General features: G+C 44.9%; 1 protein-coding gene across 1 annotated transcript in view; it reads left to right on the top strand.

Annotated features, from left to right (window-relative positions):
• Kif13b (kinesin family member 13B) overlaps nucleotides 1-18,490 on the top strand; it is a 139,616-nt gene that overhangs the window by 52,472 nt on the left and 68,654 nt on the right. The window contains exons 8-13 of the mRNA XM_042699859.1: nucleotides 54-188; nucleotides 4,286-4,398; nucleotides 5,619-5,730; nucleotides 12,845-13,057; nucleotides 13,805-13,915; nucleotides 14,927-15,061. Of these exons, the coding sequence (XP_042555793.1) occupies nucleotides 54-188; nucleotides 4,286-4,398; nucleotides 5,619-5,730; nucleotides 12,845-13,057; nucleotides 13,805-13,915; nucleotides 14,927-15,061 (819 nt within the window). The remainder of the gene's footprint in view (nucleotides 1-53; nucleotides 189-4,285; nucleotides 4,399-5,618; nucleotides 5,731-12,844; nucleotides 13,058-13,804; nucleotides 13,916-14,926; nucleotides 15,062-18,490) is intronic.

Below are 18,490 nucleotides of genomic sequence, written 5' to 3'. Positions count from 1 at the left end.
AATGCTTCATACACAGATCATGAGATGTATGTCTCTCTCTTGTTTCCACGTAGGATATCGAGTCTCTGATGTCTGAGGGGAACAAGTCACGTACGGTTGCTGCTACCAACATGAATGAGGAGAGTAGCCGATCCCATGCTGTCTTCAAGATCACCCTCACACACACTCTCTATGATGTCAAGTCCGGGGTGGGTGTTCACATGCATGACTTTTTATACTTCTAAAGTGATTGTGGCTTTTCCTTTTCTCTTTGGATGTTAGCTAACTTCAAGTCCTTAGTTCCTTATGTATCAGTCAGTATTCTAAAGTGGAAGTCACTGTAGATAAACAGAAAGGGATTTAGTATAGGGAATGGAACATTCCCTATACATGCTAGAACAGCTTAGGAGGAGTGGCTTCTACACTGAATGCCGAAGAACAATGTCCAGATGGCACAGGTCTGGTCCTTTAGGATGGGGCCATCTTTGAGGACAATCTGGAGCTATGTTTGATACATCCCGTTGCTATCATCAGAAAGCAGGAATAAAGGGAGTGCTTCCGATGGGGCACCTGCCTCCTATACCGTGGAAATGATACTGTACTGGAAAGCCTTCATTGTCGCTGTTCACACAGCGAGCCTTGGGAATGCAGTGTCTGGTAGGCAGCAAGGGACCATCCCACGTGGGCGTAGACAAAGTTTACTAAAGCATCATATGCTTATATACGGCACAGGGGCATAGAAGATAAGTCTGTAGTCACGGGAGAGTCATGGGACAGAATATTGCCCTTAAACAATTTTGGGGGAATGTAGACAATTAGCAACCTGTAGTCAGTGAGCGGGAAGAGTTGTCAACAAAGGTGGAGCAGTCCTAAGAGATCAAACATAATAATGAGGAAGCAAGGTGCAGGGGATGGTGGGGCTCCATTAAAAAACACCAAAGGAATCTTTTTTTGTCTTTTTTTTTGTGGGGGGGATACTGGGGATCAAGCCCAGGACATAGGCAACCACTTTTTTTTTTGGGTCCGGTCGTGGGGCCTGAACTCTGGGCCTGGGCGCTGTCCCTCAGCTCTTCAGCTCAAGGCTAGCGCTCTACCACTTGAGCCACAGTGCCACTTCCGGCTTTTTTCTTTCTGCTTATGTGGTGCTGAAGAATCAAACCCAGGACCTCAGGCATGCAAGGCAAGCGCTCTACCACTGAGCCACCTTCCCAGCCCTGTAGACAAGCGCTTTGCCACTGAGCTAGCTACATCCCAGCCCACGAAAGGAATCTTGAGGCATTGTTCTACCTGGTTAACTAGGAGGAGCACGAATGGCACTTCCTGCAAACCTTCACCTTCTGGTGCTGGGTGTCAGACCTTTGCCCTGACTTGGAGGAAGGGGAGTCCCCTTCTTTCCCCCAGAGGAAATGCATGCCAGCAGGCACCCTCATAGCACACAGGAACTCAGATGGGGGTCACGCGAGTCAATGCCTCCAACACTTCATGAGTTGCTTGACAGTAGAAAAAGCCAATGGGGCCTGGCACCGTCGGCTCACGCCTGTAATCCTAGCTACTCAGGAGGCTGAGATCTGAGGATCACGGTTCAAAGCCAGCCCGGGCAGGAAAGTCCACGAGACTCTTACCTCCAATAATCCACTAGAAAACCAGAAGTGGCACTGTGGCTCAAGTGCTCGCCTTGAGCTGAAGAGCCCAGGGACAGCGCCAAGCCTAGAATTCAAGCCCCACGACCCACCAAGAAAAAAAAAAAAGAAAAAGCCAATGGGGCTGGGAAGGTGGCTCAGCGGTAGAGTGCTTGCCTCCCATGCATGAGGCCCTGGGTTCAATTCCTCAGCACCACATACACAGAAAAAGCCAAAAGTGGCGCTGTGGCTCAAGTGGTAGAGCACTAGCCTTGAGCTAAAGAGCTGAGGGACAGCGCCCAGGACCGACAAAAAAAAAAAAGAAAAAGAAAGAAAGAAAAAGAAAAAGCCAAAAGGGAGGCACTTCACTTCTGCTATATGGTCTTAGCCACAGGATTTGATTAATAGGCCTTGGGTTCTGTCCTGAGCCCTGGCTGCCAGAGCGTCTAGGCTTCAGCTCACACCTTTTCCAGCCATGGTCTACAGTAAGATGGAGCCAGAGTGACACCAGCTGATAAGCCCGCCCTGGCCACAACTGCTTGTTGTGGTGTGTGAGTGTTAGTGCTTCACAATGTGTTAACAAGGGTGCTTTCTGACAAACAGCAGGAATAGAAGGGATAACTTGCACTGGGGCAACTGTACATAAAAGGACTAGAGTTTGGTTTAGAGCTTGCTAAGAGCAAACTGAGTCAGAGATATACTCTTCCGCCCGGAGAAGTTCTCCTTCTCCTTCTCCTTCTCCTTCTCCTTTTCCTTTTCCTTCTCCTTCTCCTTCTCCTTCCTCTTCCTCCTCCTTCCTCCTCCTCCTTCCTCTTCCTCCTCCTCTTCCTCCCTCTTCCCTTCTCCCTCCTGCCTCCCCCCTCCTTCCTCCTCCTCCTCTTTCTTCTTCTTCTTCCTCCTTTCTCCTTCCTCCTCCTTCCTCCTCCTCCTTCCTCTTCCTCCTCCTCTTCCTCCCTCCTCCCTTCTCCCTCCTGCCTCCCCCCTCCTTCCTCCTCCTCCTCCTCCTCTTTCTTCTTCTTCTTCCTCCTTCCTCCTCCTTTTTCCTCCTCCTCCTCCTCCTCCTTCTTCTTCTTTCTTCTCCCTCCCTCCCTCCCTCCCTCCCTCCCTCCCTCCCTCCCTCCCTCCCTCCCTCCCTTCTCTCCTTCCTTCCTTCCTTTCTTGCCCTAGGTAGTAGAGCTTGAACTCAGGGCTTGGGCACTGTTCCTGAGCCTCTTTGTGCTCTACCACTTGAGCCACAGTGCCACTTCTGGCATTTTCTGAGTACTTAAGGAGATGAGAGTCTCACAGACTTTCTTTCTTAGACTGGCTTCGAACCACAATCATCAGATTTCTGAGTGGCTAGGATTCCTAATGTGAGCCACTGGCACCTAGTTTACTGTGAGAACTTCTATGTTGATTTCTGTATTTGTGTTTTCTCTCTTTATGTAAAGGTTTGCATATTTCTTATGATGCCTGTCCCACAGTACATCAGTATCAAATTCCAGAAGTTAACATAATCACTCTGGCAAAGGGCTCTATTTTGGCAGGATTTTCCTTTCCTTCCTTACCCTTGCTTCTTCTCCCTCTCTACTGCCTCCTTCCCTCCCTCCCTCCCTCCCTCCCTCCCTCCCTCCCTCCCTCCCTCCCTCCCTCCCTTCCTTCCTTCCGCCTGCCTGCCTTCCCTTCTATTCTGTGTTACCATCACAACAATATTAGTGTAACAAAGAAGTTCTTTGTCTCCTATTTCCTTTTCAGCATAAAACAAAGAACTTTTTTAGTAAAAAAAAAAAAAAAAAGCTGAATATACATACATTTGTTAGCATGTTTACTTTATGGAAGTAAATATAAATGTATTTTAAAGGAACAGCGCCCAAGCCCAGAGTTCAAGCCCCATGACTGACCCTCCCCCCCCAAAAAAAAAAAAAAAAGAATGTTCAATTTTTTTATTTTTATTTTTGTTGGTCCTGGGCCTGAACTCTAGGCCTGGGTGCTGTACCTCGGCTCTTCAGCTCAAGGCCAGTGCTCTACCACTTGAGCCATAGCACCACTTCTAGCTTTTTCTGCTTTATGGTGCTCACGAATCGAATCCAGGGCCTCATGCATGCAAGGCAAGGACTCTACCACTGAGCCACCTTCCCAGCTCCAGAATGTTGAATTTTTAAGGGATTTTTTTTCATTGTGTAAAAGTTAGGTTACTATATTCTTGTTTTTCTTTTTGTAAGAATGCAAATATTTTTCTTTGGGATCATTGGTAGATATTTATGAAATTTTAAGCACAGTTTCAAATCATATTAATATTTATAAATAGTTCTGTATATTTCTCTGAAAACTATTGATTTCGTTTCAAAAAGTCCCATTTTGGGAGAAGGGCGCTTTCTTTTTTTTCTTGAGCTGATTCACTCTTCCTCAGATCTCCTTCCTTCCCTGCATGCTTTTTTTGCAGTGTTGGGATTGGATTCCGGGCCTCACGCTTCCCAGTCAAGCACTCTGCTGCTTGAGCCATGCCGCCAGCTCTGAGAAAGTCGACTGACACTCCATCCGGATTGGAGCGGTCTCTGTATCTTTTCTGGTTGATGGTTATAGTTTTCCTGCAGGGTTTCATACAAGCATCGATTATTTTTTGCAATGAAAGGTTTAGGTGATAAGCCCGTTGGTGGACACGGCCTGCTTTCTGCTTCAGTTGTGTGTTGTATTCACTTTATCTGCAGACCTCTGGGGAGAAAGTGGGCAAACTGAGCCTGGTTGATTTGGCTGGCAGTGAGCGAGCAACAAAAACTGGAGCTGCAGGCGACAGGCTGAAAGAGGGCAGTAACATTAACAAGTAAGTTTTCTAGAAGTATCATCTCAATTGTTCTATCAAGTTGATAGCCAAACTGGAGGATGTGGGCTAATTCTCCAACAGTCAAGGGAAGGATGAAGAAGTAGCGGTGTGGGGTTATGCTGGTATTTTCAGTGGACCTGGGCGCATGTTTTTTGTGGTGTAGAGTCCTCAGGTCCCCGGGGACTCAACAGCAGCCCCATTGACATTTCAGGGTGGGCGATTCTCTCCGGGGGTGGGGGTAGGGGTGTGCTGTCCACGGTGACGGCATCCTTGGCTTCTGCCCACTGGATGATGGTAGTACCCGCCACCGCACCCCACCCCCAGTGTGACAATTCAGACCCTGTGGCCTGCTGTCCTGTGGGGCACGCTCCCGCTGAGAAGCAGAGGTCTAAGTTACAGAAAGAGCAACAATGATTGGACTCTGACCTTGGCCAGGGCGTTGCTGTCTGAACAGATACCGTGGGTCTTTGCCACACCAGGCTGCTCCTTTGTGAACGCTGCTTGCTTGTCCAAGGCAAGAAGCCAGGCTTCAGATAATACAAGCAGTTGTATTTTGTTCACCAGTTTCTTCTTGTGGCTCTCTGATGGATGGAGTTGTCCCTGATCGTAGCGCTCCCACATGGACCTGCAACTGGAAATTACCCTCATCCACCTGCTAGGCTGTTACTGAATTATGTAGATATAATTTTTGCTTTGTGTTATTCTTTTAATTATTACATTTTGGGGGCTTGTTTTTCTTCTTTTTTTTCTTTTTGTGCTGGTATTGGGGCCTAAATGTAGGGCCTAGGCACCATCTCTTAGCTGGCACTCAAGTCCGGCACTCTACCATTTGAGCCACATTGTTCCACTTCTGACTTTTTTGGTGGTTAATTGCAGCTTAGAGTGTCATGGACTTTTCTGCTCAGGCTGACTTGGAACCTCTGTCCCCAGATCTCAGCCTCCTGAGTAGCTAGGATTACAGGTATGAGGCACCAGTGCAGCTTACCTTTTAATCTGAAAAAAAATTAATACCCGGGCTAAGAGTTTTTATTGTTGAAGTAGCACTGGAAGGACAAGAGCTTGCTAGGCTTAGTGTGCTTTCAGACTGAGTGGTAGAACGCTGATCACAGACATGCTCACAGGCAGGTGTGGGAAGGCATCTTGCTGCTCCATCTTGGTGCTATGCTGTGATATTTGATATGTTTCATCCTTGTAATTATTTTGGCTTGTTGCACACACAGGTCCCTCACAACCCTTGGGCTGGTTATCTCAGCCCTAGCCGACCAGAGTGCTGGCAAAAACAAAAATAAATTTGTTCCATATCGCGACTCAGTTCTCACGTGGCTCCTCAAAGTAAGTTTTTTTCTTCTTCTTTTCTTGGCATACTGTTGATGACTTGCAGAAGAGAAGAGTGAAGAGCAGATTGCCACGCCAGTCTGTTGCACTTACCAGTTCTTCCTTTAGTGCTTGGTCCGTCGCAGTTCATGGACCGAGTGAGCATAGTTCCCTTCTATGTCCCCAGGCACTCACCACATCATACAGTGGCTCTGGAGCTCTGGGGGTAAAGAGCCTCAGAGAAGATGTACCCACTGTGGACACTCTTCAGCTGCTCATCCTCTTCTCAGATGCCTTTGTTTGAATGCTTGGATCTTGTCTTGTTTAACTCCTCTCAATTTGCCATCGTTACTTTTATTTCACCATAAAGGTGTTGCTGAGGGGTGCAGAGTGGAGCATAGTCTTTCATTGATGAATTCACTCAGTAAGTGAGAGAGAAATGCAACATCAAACCTAGGTGCGGTGCTGTGGGGGGGAATAGAGGCAAACAACCTCCTGGCTCCCTGACTCCAATGTGTCAGAGCCTGGAGGTCACAGTGTCCAGGGCTGATAGCAGTGTGCTGGTATGGACACCACCACAGGCAGGGCATGCTGACGAAGGACAGGCTGTTTCCAGGCTGCCCCAGCTCCCCCTGAGTCTTTGTCAAGGTGAGGAGGTAAAGTTGACACTGGGGCAGGAGTCGGAGGATATAAGTTCTACTGAGACTTTACACAGGTGTTAGTCTTCTGTAAAGAGCAGAGTCTTCCAACCTGCCTTAATAGTCTTTGTTCCTTTTTTTTTTTTTTTTGCCAGACCTGGTGCTTGACGAGTACGTTTCTTTTTGTGGGCAAGGTCACCCCTTCCTTCACGTTCCCCCAATTTTCCCCTCCCATCCCTGTCCACAAGTTGCATAGAGGCAGAAATTGATGTGTGATGTTGAGTTTTATGGTGACTCGTTTTCTTCCTGGTAGTTTCCTGAACACCTGTGATTCAGTGGCTGTAGGTTAGGAATGGTAAAGACAAGTGCAATGCAGGCCCCAGGAATTTAGCGGCGGGCACACTAGTGACAGAGTCCACCGTGCTTGGAGAGCAGTGTTGGCTCAGGGAAGCAGCTTTTCTCCTGGGTTCTGCGGCTCTCAGAACTTGCAGTATTGACTTTTCATCTAGACTCTGCCACTACCAGAGCACTCCTTCTGGTAAAATGTTTGTCTCTCCCCCTCTCCCCCAAAAACTGTGAGCTCTGTATAAGTGTAATGCCAATACATTTGTCACATTAAAAAAGTCAGGTAGATGCCGTCCTTTAGCCAAAATGCAATGAAATAAAAAATTTAAAACAAAAGCACACACACACACACACACACACACACACACACACACACACACACACACAAAAGCACACACACACACACACACACACACACACACACACACACACACACACCATCAACCAACAAAAAACAAACAAAACCCCCAAACACTTGCAGATAGATATTGCAAGTATTTTACTACCAAAGAATGTGTCAGTTGTTAACCTGGACATCTCACTTTATTTATTTTTATTTTTTTATTGTCGGTCTTGGGGCTTGAACTCTGGGCCTGGGCACTACCGCTCAGCTCTTCAGCTCAAGGCTAGAGCTCTACCACTTGAACCACAGCACCACTTCGGTTTTCTGAGTGGTTTATCGGAGATAAGAGTCTCATGGACTTTCCTGCCTGGGTTGGCTTTGAACAGCAATCCTCAGATCTCAGCGTCCTGAGTAGCTAGGATTATAGGTGTGAGCCGCCGATGCCCAGCTCACTTCTTTTTTTTTTCCAGAAGAAATTTTGATATTTCTTCCTCAAACTTCCCACAGAACTTTTGGATCATGCATGACTCTTCCCTCAATTTGCTCCGTTTAAAAGCAGAATATTTTTGTCCTTGTTGCCTAGGGTTGCTACTTAAAATTGTTTCTTTTTATTTGTTTATTGTTGTCAGTTGTGGGGCTTGAATCAGGGCCTGGCTCTGAGCTATTTTGCTCAAGGCTAGTGCTCTACCCGTTTGAGGCACAGAGTCACTTTCAGTTTTCTGGTGGTTAATTGGACTTTCCTGCCCAGGCTGGCTTTGAACTGTAGGCCTCAGATTTCAGCCTCCTGAATATCTAGGATTACAGGCATGAGCTACTGGTGCGGGGCCCTTCGATTATTTAAAACAACTTGAAACCTCCTTTATTGGTATAGTTGATAATAGTTAAACTGGCCTCCGTGATGATGGAGTGGCTGTCTCCTCCAGCTGTTTCATCTGTTGCGAGAAAATCAGGTGTCATGCCATGCTTCCTGACATCATCTGAGAGGATGGACAGTGGAGTTCCCACTAGTCAGACGAGGCACAGGGTACAGAGCTCACAGGGGACAGGATACAGAGCAGATTCCCTGGCCAAGCTCCCCACCCATCTGGGCCTGAGCCGTGCTTTTCTTACCAAAAGGATTGCTTTCATTAGAAGACACACATGACTTCAATAGAAAATAATGCAAAACTCGTTATAAAAGATACTTGAAGAAGGAAAAACATCTTTAAAAGTTTTGTTATTTTCTTTATGGCAGTACTAGGATTAGACTCAGTGCCTCAAGCTAGGCAGGTTCTCCACCACTTGAGCCATACTTCCAGCCCCTCATAAACAATTTTTAAAAAGCTCACTTTAAAGTCGGGTGCTGGTGGCTCATGCCTATAATTCTAGCTACTCAAGGGCTAAGACCTAAGGATCACAGTTCAAAGCCAGCTGAGTCAGGAAAGTCCTGTAAGACTCTTATCTCCAATAACTGCTCAGAAAAAAACAGGAAATAGTGCTGTGGCTCAAGTGGTGTAGAGTGTTAGCCTTGAGCAAAAGAAGCTTAGAGACAGAACCCAGCCCTTGTGTTGAAGCCTTGGGACCAGCAAACAAACAAACAAAAAGCTCACTTTAGCTGGGAGTAGTGATACACAGCTGTAATACTAGTACTCTAGAGCCCAAAGCAGGAGGATCAGGAGTTTGAGAATAGCCTGGGCTACAGTTATTGAAGAGATTTGAAATTAAGAGGATTAATTTAGGTGTTGCAACCTACTTGTGGAGAATGGATGGGACTAAACCAGCAGTGGCTCGAGCCTGTAATCCTAGCTACTTAGGAGGCTGAGATCTGAGGACCGAAGTTCAAAGCCAGGCAGGAAAGTCCATGAGATTCTTATCTCCAATTAACCATCAGAAAACCAGAAGTGGAGTTGTGGCTGAAAGTGCTAGCTTTGTGTGAAAAAGCTCAGGGACAATGCCCAGGTCCTGAGCCCCACAGCCAACAACAACAACAACAAAATGGATTTGACCAAGAAAGCTCAAAGAAAATACTTGTTATATAGGAGAGAGATCAAAGTGTCCTTTTCTGGGGAAGTGGCTTTCAGAATGAAGAAAGGAGGTTAACAAAGGTAATGGCTACTTGGTTTCTTATTGCTAGACACTGGTTAAAGCATTTGGACTTGATCTTCTTTTGTCTATTTTTCCTTGTCCTCTTTCTCCCCATTACCCACATAACACTTGTTTACCTGTAGGTCTCAAATATCATCAGCTTTGGTCATCTTCTTAACCTCTCAAAAATGGGCTTTTTGACTGGGAGTGACTGTAATCCTAGCTATTCAGGAGGCTTAGACCTGGATATTTGAAGCCAGCCTGGGCAGAAAAGTCAATGATACTTCCATTAACCAATAAAAAGCTGGACTGGGAGTGTGGCTTAAGTGCTTGCACTCTGAGTAAGTGAAAGCATAAGGCCCTGAGTTCAAGCCTCTATTCCAGTCCCTGTACCCTTCCCCTCCTCCCCAAGAAAAGGAATTGGCTTTTTGCTGTCTTCTCCCAGACCCTACTGTATTTATTACTGTTTTAGTTTTTATGTAGTACTTGCCTCTCACTGAATAGGCTGAATGATGAAAGCTGAATAATGGATAACTTCAGCCCTGACCTAAACTCACATCCAGACCCTTGTTACATCTGTCAGTCTCTGGGTCTCAGTTTCTCATCTGTAAAAAGAAGTAATATGATTAGATGACTTCAGAGTTTCTTTAGCTGTAAAAATTCTGACCTCCAGAATTAAATTTCTTTCATTGTCCATTTAATTTGCAGTTGATACATTTGGAACAAAGCTCTTCAGAGTAAACAAGGAGGGTGTGTTTTCTCTTTGAATGCTGGCCAGTTATGTTGCAATTTCCTTTCTGCTAATGACACAAGGCTACTTTTTAATATAGACACATTATTGCACCACGATCAAGGGATTTTTAAAGAACCAGGCATGTGTGGTTTGCCAGCATAAGTTGAAGCGCAGTGTGTGCCTCTTCGTTGGTAGTTATTCCAAGCTCTCTCTCTCTCTTTTTTTTTGCTATCTTTGTGATGGTATGCATGCAGTGACCACATTCTTTCTGGAAGGCAGGTGCTGCTGGTGAGTAGAATTGCAGTGTGCAGATTAATTACGTCACATCTGACCTCACTAATGTGTACAGGGAGTCTTCACGACATTTTCTTAAAAGCTGTCAAAGCCAGGGCTCCAGCAGTGTGAGATCAGTCTCCAGAAGTGAGGAGTGAAGCAGTAACTGTGGCTTTTACTTTAAAAACCCATATTAGTTGCACTTCCTGCCTTTCATACAGCTATGTTTATTTCTCAATGTAAGTACATTCATTTGAACACCAAATTGTTAGATGTGGATGAATAAGCATATATGATATCTGTGATTATATTTAACAGTTAATGGGAATTGTGGGAATTATTTCTTTCCTTACACTAAGAGAAAGTAACTTGGAAAGATATTAGGTCATTTGACTTTACTGTGAACTTTCTCTGTCTTACCAGCTATGTGTCGTGGTAGCTGGGGGTAGAATTGAAGGCAGAGTACAGTGGGGATAGAATGTTCAATGTATGAGCTCTAGCTTTGTAGGAAGTAAGTTAACCTCTTCTCAGAAATAGGGAAACAGGGTGCCAGCAAGCAACATCTCAAAAAGCTGAGATGAGAAAGTAAAGGGTATGCAGAAATTGTATAAAATAGATTGCTCTAACGGAATTCATATATGTTCAAATTGGAAGAACTTTGCATCTTCAAAAGTAAGATTTTTTATTTATTTATTTTTTAGGTTCAGGTTTTCCCAAGGTAGAGTTAGCTGTCTTGTGACTGAATGGATTTCCTATTGCTGGTCTGATGGAGTATTCCTCCAAGTCTTGAGACTATAATTCAGTCACTCTTACTGGGGGAGTTGGGGTATGAACTCTTGTGTTTTTTTTTGGCGATTGTGGGGCCTGAGCTCTGGGCCTGGGTGCTGTCCCTCAGCTCTTCAGCTCAAGAAGAGCTCTCTACCACTTGAGCCACAGTGCTACTTCCGGCATTTTCTGTGTATGTGGTGCTGAGGAATCGAACGCAGGGCCTCATGCATGCAAAGCAAGCACTCTACTACTGAGCCACCTTCCCAGCCCCTGAACTCTTGTTTTGATAAGCCTTCTCAGCCAAAGATGGTCTGTCAGGGTGAGAGTAGTTAGCTATTGCTCTTTTAACAGCTTTCTTCCAGAATTTCACTTCCCACTACACAGTTTCTCTAGGCCAGGATTCTAAGTGCAGCTTATCTAAGTGGCTGTGGCTGTGCTCTCTTTGTGGCTGTAATTCCAATGCCTGCTCAGGCTCTGGTCAGCTGAGGTTTGATCCTGGGGGAGAATCTACTCATGGAGTTGTGGACAGGCTTCAGAAGATCTGCTTGCACACTTGCCCCGCGGCCTCTTCAGAGGGCCACTGGCCTCATGAAACCTGATTTTCCAGAGGAAAAGAAAATGCTTCTTTTTTTTTTTTTGGCCAGTCATGGGGCCTGAGCTCTGGGTCTGGGCGCTGTCCCTCAGCTCTTCAGCTCAAGGCTAGCACTCTACCACTTGAGCCACAGCGCCACTTCTGGCTTTTTCTGCTTATGTGGTGCTGAGGAATCGAACCCAGGGCCTCATGCATGCATGGCAAGCACTCTACCACTGAGCCACCTTCCCAGCCCAAGAAAATGCTTCTTTTTTTTTTTTGGGTCCGGTCGTAGGGCCTGAACTCTGGGCCTGGGCGCTGTCCCTCAGCTCTTCAGCTCAAGGCTAGCGCTCTACCACTTGAGCCACAGCGCCACTTCTGGGTTTTTTCTTTTTGCTTATGTGGTGCTGAGGAATTGAACCCAGGGTCTCAGGCATGCAAGACAAGCGCTCTACCACTGAGCCATCTTCCCAGCCCCAAGAAAATGCTTCTTTTACCCTAATCTTTGAGGGGATCTGCCGGTCAGTGGTCAAGTGGAGGGGGGGATTAGGTTGTGGTAACCGGTTTGGGGGTGGGGAGAGAAGGGGGAGTTACATCCAGTCTCATTTGCATGGTCAAAGTGAACACGTAGACTTACTCTGAGTGGAGTTTTGTGGTTTTTGGTTTTTGTTTTTTTTTTTGGTCGTGGGGCTTGAACTCTGGCCCTGGGTGCTGTCCCTCAGCTCTTCAGCTCAAGGCGAGCCAGCACTCTACTGCTTGAGCTACAGTGCCATTTCCGGTTTTTCTGGTGGTTTATTGGAGATAAGAGTCTCACAGAATTTCCTGCCCGGGCTGTCTTTGAACCGTGATCCTCAGATCTCAGCCTCCTGAGAAGCTAGGATTATAGGCATGAGCCACTGGCGCCTGGCTAAGTCCTTCTAATTATTATTATTATTTTTTATATTGTGAAAATACTGTACAGAGGGGTTACAATTACATGGGCAAGATAATGAGTACATTTCTTATCAAGCATTGTAGCCTCCTCCTTTGTTTCCCCTTCCCATCCCTTCCTCCCTACCACCCCCCTATTTTTTTTGTCCTTCTAATTCTTGAGTCATGTGTTCACTAATGGTGTCAGGTTACATGTTAAATAAGACACATGGACTTAAGAGTCATTTTAACTAAACACAAAGAGATGTAGTTTCTATTACCTTCCTTTCTCCAAAACCAAAGCTGCTTTTACAGAAAAATAGTTGGGCAGAGAAATTGTCCAAGCTTGAGTCTGCATCTGCCAGTGTGCCCCAGCTTTGTTGTTGAACATGTCTGAGGCCTGGGGAACTTCAACTTTTTCCTATGATGCCTTCGTTTGCCTCTGAAACAACATCCCGCCCCCCCCCCCCTTGGGTTTTCCCCTGCAGGACAGTCTGGGGGGCAATAGCAAGACAGCCATGGTGGCTACTGTGAGTCCGGCAGCCGATAACTATGATGAAACCCTGTCAACTCTGCGGTATGCAGACCGAGCGAAGCACATTGTGAACCATGCTGTGGTGAATGAGGACCCCAATGCCCGGATTATCCGGGACCTCCGGGAAGAGGTGGAGAAGCTTCGGGAGCAGCTGACCAAAGCTGAGGTAGGAGGCACAGCTAGGCAGCTCTCCGTGAAATAAAGGCAGAATGAAGGTGAGAACGAGAGAGACACTGCAATTTAGTTTTAATGTAAAAATGAGTGGGCATGGACTAACTGGAAGAGGCGTCAGACATTTCCTTTTTCTCATCTGAATAATCCAGCCTTGTGGATTAATTATGTTTGTAAAAGAATAAAACTAATGACAGAAGTGTATTGTACACTATACACAAGGTTATACAAGTAACTGATGGATCTAGTGGTACTCTATTTCAGCTGTCTTCTCTACATGCTATGACAAATGCTGTTCCATGTTTTGTTACTGCATTTGAAAACCTACATAGTACTAACCTGGAACCAGGTATTCCTCCTCTTGCAAAGGTGGGAAGAAAAGTCAGGTTCAAGGGTTCCTACTGTAGTTAGTTTCTGTTCCACAGTCAGTGCTGCTGGCCTGGGGCTTGGAGTTGGTACATAACCCTTTTCTTTGTTGAATCTATTTTATCGGAGTTGGTACATAACCTTTTTCTTTGTTGAATCTATTTTACTGGAGTTGGTACATAACCTTTTCCTTTGTTGAGTCTATTTTACTGGTAGTAAATACAGGTGCAGGAGTCAGTAAGGACCCACCAGTACCTCTGGGTAGACGAAGACCTCTGTGGGGAGGCCGAAGATCACCTTTGTTCTTTTAGAGTTGGTTGATTTCCAGTACATTGTCTGAAAACCTCATGAAATGAACATTTTGATTTTTTTTTAGGCAATGAAATCTCCGGAGCTAAAAGACCGGCTAGAAGAATCTGAGAAGCTAATTCAGGAAATGACTGTGACTTGGGAGGAGAAACTAAGGAAAACGGAGGAGATTGCACAGGTTCATGCTTCCTGAGAGATCAGCCACCCCGGGCCACGCACTTTGCAGTGCACACAGATGACACATCATGTCCCTTTTCAGTTTTTAGCTTTGTTACTAACAAATCCAGCTCCATTAGTAGGAACCCAGATGCAAGCGTCTGTGCTCTCCATTTCAGATCAGTTTGAAGGATAAAGACGGTATAATCCCAATAGTCTATTTGCCAAGGGCGAAATAACTTTTTAGTATCGGTAGTTTTAAAAACTAAAAACAAGCAATGTTCTCCAGTTCCAAGCATGCCATTCTATCAAGTGCTTTAAGACCTGAGGAACTTACCAAGTTAGAAAATTACTGGTTGTAGATATTAGGTTGTGAGCTGCTTGCTTCCAGAGGACAGCTGGGTAAATATAACATGAAGTTCCTGTTTCTGAGGTGGGAGAGTTGTAAGTTCACAGAATCCAGATAAGCATAGTCTATAAAGTTCTCACCAAGTTTAGCGGTGGAGGAGAATGCCACCAGTAAACACATTTTATTGTGCTAATTACTGTATGTTGCTAATATTTGTTAGTTTTGAGCTATTTGTAACCTTTGTTTTTGGCATTACTGGGGTTTTAACCCAGGGCCCTGATTTTGCTGGGCAAGTGCTTTAACATTTGAGCCATGCCCCCAGCCCTTTTTGCTTTAGTTTATTATTATTTTTATATAGATTTTCACATTTTTCCTGGAGCTGACCTAGACCTCGGTCCTTCTGTTTCTGCCTCTATACAAGTTGAGATTATGGGCTTGTGTTGCTATGACAAAAAAGCCTGGCCTTTTTTTATTTTTATTTTGCTTTTTCATTTTATTTTTATAGTTTAGAAAGAAAATAGAGAATAATAAAGTATAAAATATAGACTAATCTTCAAATAATACTGTATTTCAAGATAATGCTTGTATTATAATGATATTGAGGCACTGTTTTGGCGTTGTAGCATCTTGTGTGTCTTGCCACCTTGGAGGCTGAGGAACCAACACCTTGTACTACATTTATAGGAACGGCAGAAGCAGCTGGAGAGCCTGGGAATCTCACTCCAGACTTCAGGAATCAAAGTCGGGGATGACAAGTGCTTCCTTGTTAATCTGAATGCTGACCCTGCTCTGAATGAACTTCTAGTCTACTATTTAAAGGTAAAGTGCTATGCTTGCATAGAGTGCAATAATATCTCATGGTGCTTTTTAAAACTTAGCCAGGGCATAGAGTTAGCGAGTCATTTTTATTTGGATTTGGTGGGATGTGGAACAGATGTGTGTTTCTGGGATCAAGAGTGATGCCATTCAACCTACTTAGATGAAAATGATATTCTGATATTATTTCCAACAAGTTAAATAGTTGCCTACCATTATTTACTGTGACTTACCCTGGAGAATAATTCTAAAACTTGAAGGATGGCCTTCAAGACTAAACAACCCATTTAATCAGTAGACAGAATTTTCTGTGGAAAATTTTTGTGAGCAGTTAGCTCACAAGAAGAATGTGGGGCAGAGAATGTGGCTTAGTGGTAGAGTGCATGAAGTCCTGGGTTCAATTCCTCAGTACCACATAAACAGAAAAAGCTAGAAGTGGCACTGTGTCTCAGATGGTAGAGTGTTAACCTTGAGTGAAAGTAGCTCAGGGACAGTGCCCAGGCCCTGAGTTCAAGCCCCAGGACTGGCAAAAAAAAGAGAAGAAATATTCAAAGATAGCAAAGTTCTTACTGCCACTTGATAGAAAATTTATATTTCCATATTTCTAGTAACTCAAGAAAAATAAATGATTAACATATATACAAAGGGAGAACAAGTCCCTTAGAGACTGAAGGAGTCAGAGTGTGGAACAATGGAGAGACAGTTTTATATACATTGAAAACAGTAAGCTGTGGACAGAGGAAGATGAGATAGCTTGGGGAGGAGCATGGATATTGAGACCCACATAAGTCACGAAGGGCCTCCGAACCTGCCCAGAGCAAACATGAATTGTATCAGGGGCTGTAGTTCTGGATCCCAGGGGGCAGTCCCTCCCCCATGTATGGGAAACCAGTGAGCTGCCCAAGTTGGAACAGCTTTAAGATACGAAAATTGTATAATTTCTTTTCTAAAAAGATGCACATTGACTAGTTTCACAGTTGTTCCTCCTCCTCCTCCTCTTCTCCTCCTCTTTCTCCTCTTCTTTCTCCTCCTCTTTCTCCTCTTCTTCCTCCTCCTCTTCCTCCTCCTCTTCCTCCTCTTTCTTTTTACCAGTCCTGGGGCTTGAACTCTGGGTATGAGTGCTGTTTCTGAGCTCTTTTGCTCAAGACTACAGCTCTACCACTTTTGCTCAGGGCTACAGCTCTACCACTTGAGCCACTGCACCATTTCTGGCCTTTTCTGAGTAGTTTATTGGAGATAATAATCTCACAGTCTTTCTTGCCCTGGCTGGCTTGGAACCACAATCCTCAAATCTCATCCTCCTGAGTAGCTAGGATTATAGGTGTGAGCTACCAGTGAGTACCCAGCAGTTCCACACGATAACTTAGAATAATTGCTTTGTGTCATTTCTGTATGGCTTCTTTGTTAGTAAGTATTTCTACCTATTAATACCTGTCTTTGATGCATTTTGTTGTAACACCGAAGTCTGAGGTTTTTGTGGCACAAGGCAGAGGCCGCAGTAAGGGGGTGGAGATGCGGGGCCATGGTCATGGCTTTTGCAAATGATAGCTATCTCTGGCTGCCTAGCAGGATGAGGACTGGCAATGTAGGAGCACTTTATCTACAGAAATATTAGGAGTTATATAGTATTCTACATCCACTTTCTTAAGTAGTAACTGCCTATGAGAGATGATGTGTTATCCCATCCCTCAGGACTCCTGAGGATGTCAGAAAGTCCGCCACAGACATCTGTAGCTTTAGGGAGACACAGTATCAAAATCGGACTGAAATACACTGCCTTTTCCTCTTAGAACTGGTATGATGTAGTTTAAATTGGAACACACAGACCCACACCCTAAGGGAGAAAAAGCTGATTCATATCTGTTTCTTAACCAGAAGTTTAACAAAGAGGCTGTTTGAGGAGAGACTTTTGGAGAGGAGTCAGAGCATTTCTGGTCGTCTGTGTGGAGGTGTTTGGTTCTGTTCCAGGCTGTGGTCAGCCCTGTTTGAGCTGATTCTGAGCCAGTGAGGACGTCTTCACTGCCCAAGTCAGCCCACAGCAAGACTATATTCATGACAAAGCACATTCAGCAGGGTGAGCCCAGTGCAGTTCAGAAAATGACACCCATGGGTGGGATAGAGGAATTCCAAGGCCCAAGAACTGGTGGGGTTTTTCTTTTCTTCTTTTTTTTCTCCCTTCTTAGGTTAGTTCAAATGTGAGACCTCTGACCTCAGATATAATGACTTTAGCAAATGAACATCTCTGAGTTCTTAATGCAAGTTGTATAGCTCTCTCATTCTTCCAGAATCAGGTAATCTTGGTTTAGACAGGGTCTGTTTATGTAGCCCAGGCTGGCCTGGAACTTGAAATAATACTGCCTCAGTCTCCTGAGTGTTGGGACTGCAGGAATGTACCACCAGGCCCTGCTAGAAAATTTGTGAGAAATTTCTCCTTTTCCTCATCTCTGTTTTTATTACAGTGCTTAGAACATAATATAAAGAGCCCATTGACTTAAACAGTGTGACTTTGGCAGAACTGAGCTTTTTGAATCCAGTATTTGTGCTCCCAATGTATCACCATCTGAATCACAATAGGTTATAACCCCAAATGAGAGATTTTTAAGTTGTTACTTACAATGTGAATACTATAACTAGAACTTTGTCTATTTCTTGTGTCTCTAAGGCTTCTGTGTATAACTCAGTGTATTTGTTGAAAACGAAAGTTTTCTTCTAAAATTTGTATTAGACCTTTGCCTGTCAGTGTCTTCTGCCCCTGCGGGTTTGTAATCCATTCTGTCAGCAGATATTTAACACCCACTATGTATTGTGTATTGTGCTGGTTGGAGCCAGTTGCAAAGTCCTATACCCAATGCTGGCCACATAAGCAGAGAGGGAAGGAAATCATGTTTGTGAAATAGCAAATCACAGTGTTTACTGAGTTCATTGTAATCAGGATTTAGAGATGGAAGAAATTACTGTGTGGTAAGAGGGAGACCTACCTGTGGAAGATGAAGTCAGAAGATGTTGGGAGTTGGGCGCCAGAGATCCTTGCTCCTTAGGAAGCTGAGCTCTAGAGAACTGCTGTTGTTCCAGGCCAGCCAGCCCCGACAAAATGGTTTTGAAATCCCCATGTCAACATGAAACAGTGGTACATTCCTGTCATCCCAGCTGTGGTGGGAAGCACATAAATAGGATCACAGTCCAGACTGGGTCAGGCAAAAAAGGAGACACTATCTCAGGAATAACTAGGACTAAAGTGGTAAGAGTTCCCCCCTAGCAAGTGTACAGAAAAGAACTAGATGCTGGACGATACTGTGTGCATAAATGAAGACAGCCTTTCAGGTGGAAGAAACAGAGCCAAAGCCGAGGGATGAATCCAACAGTGGGGGTGGAACAGTTGGCTCCACACTCAAACCCAAGGGTAAAGCTAGGGCTAAGGTAAAGCTCTTCTCC

Source organism: Dipodomys spectabilis, unplaced genomic scaffold, assembly GCF_019054845.1.
Source record: "Dipodomys spectabilis isolate Male_0828 unplaced genomic scaffold, ASM1905484v1 ptg000263l, whole genome shotgun sequence".
In the NCBI taxonomy this organism is placed as follows: domain Eukaryota; kingdom Metazoa; phylum Chordata; class Mammalia; order Rodentia; family Heteromyidae; genus Dipodomys; species Dipodomys spectabilis.
This window is presented reverse-complemented; position numbering and strand designations above follow the sequence as displayed.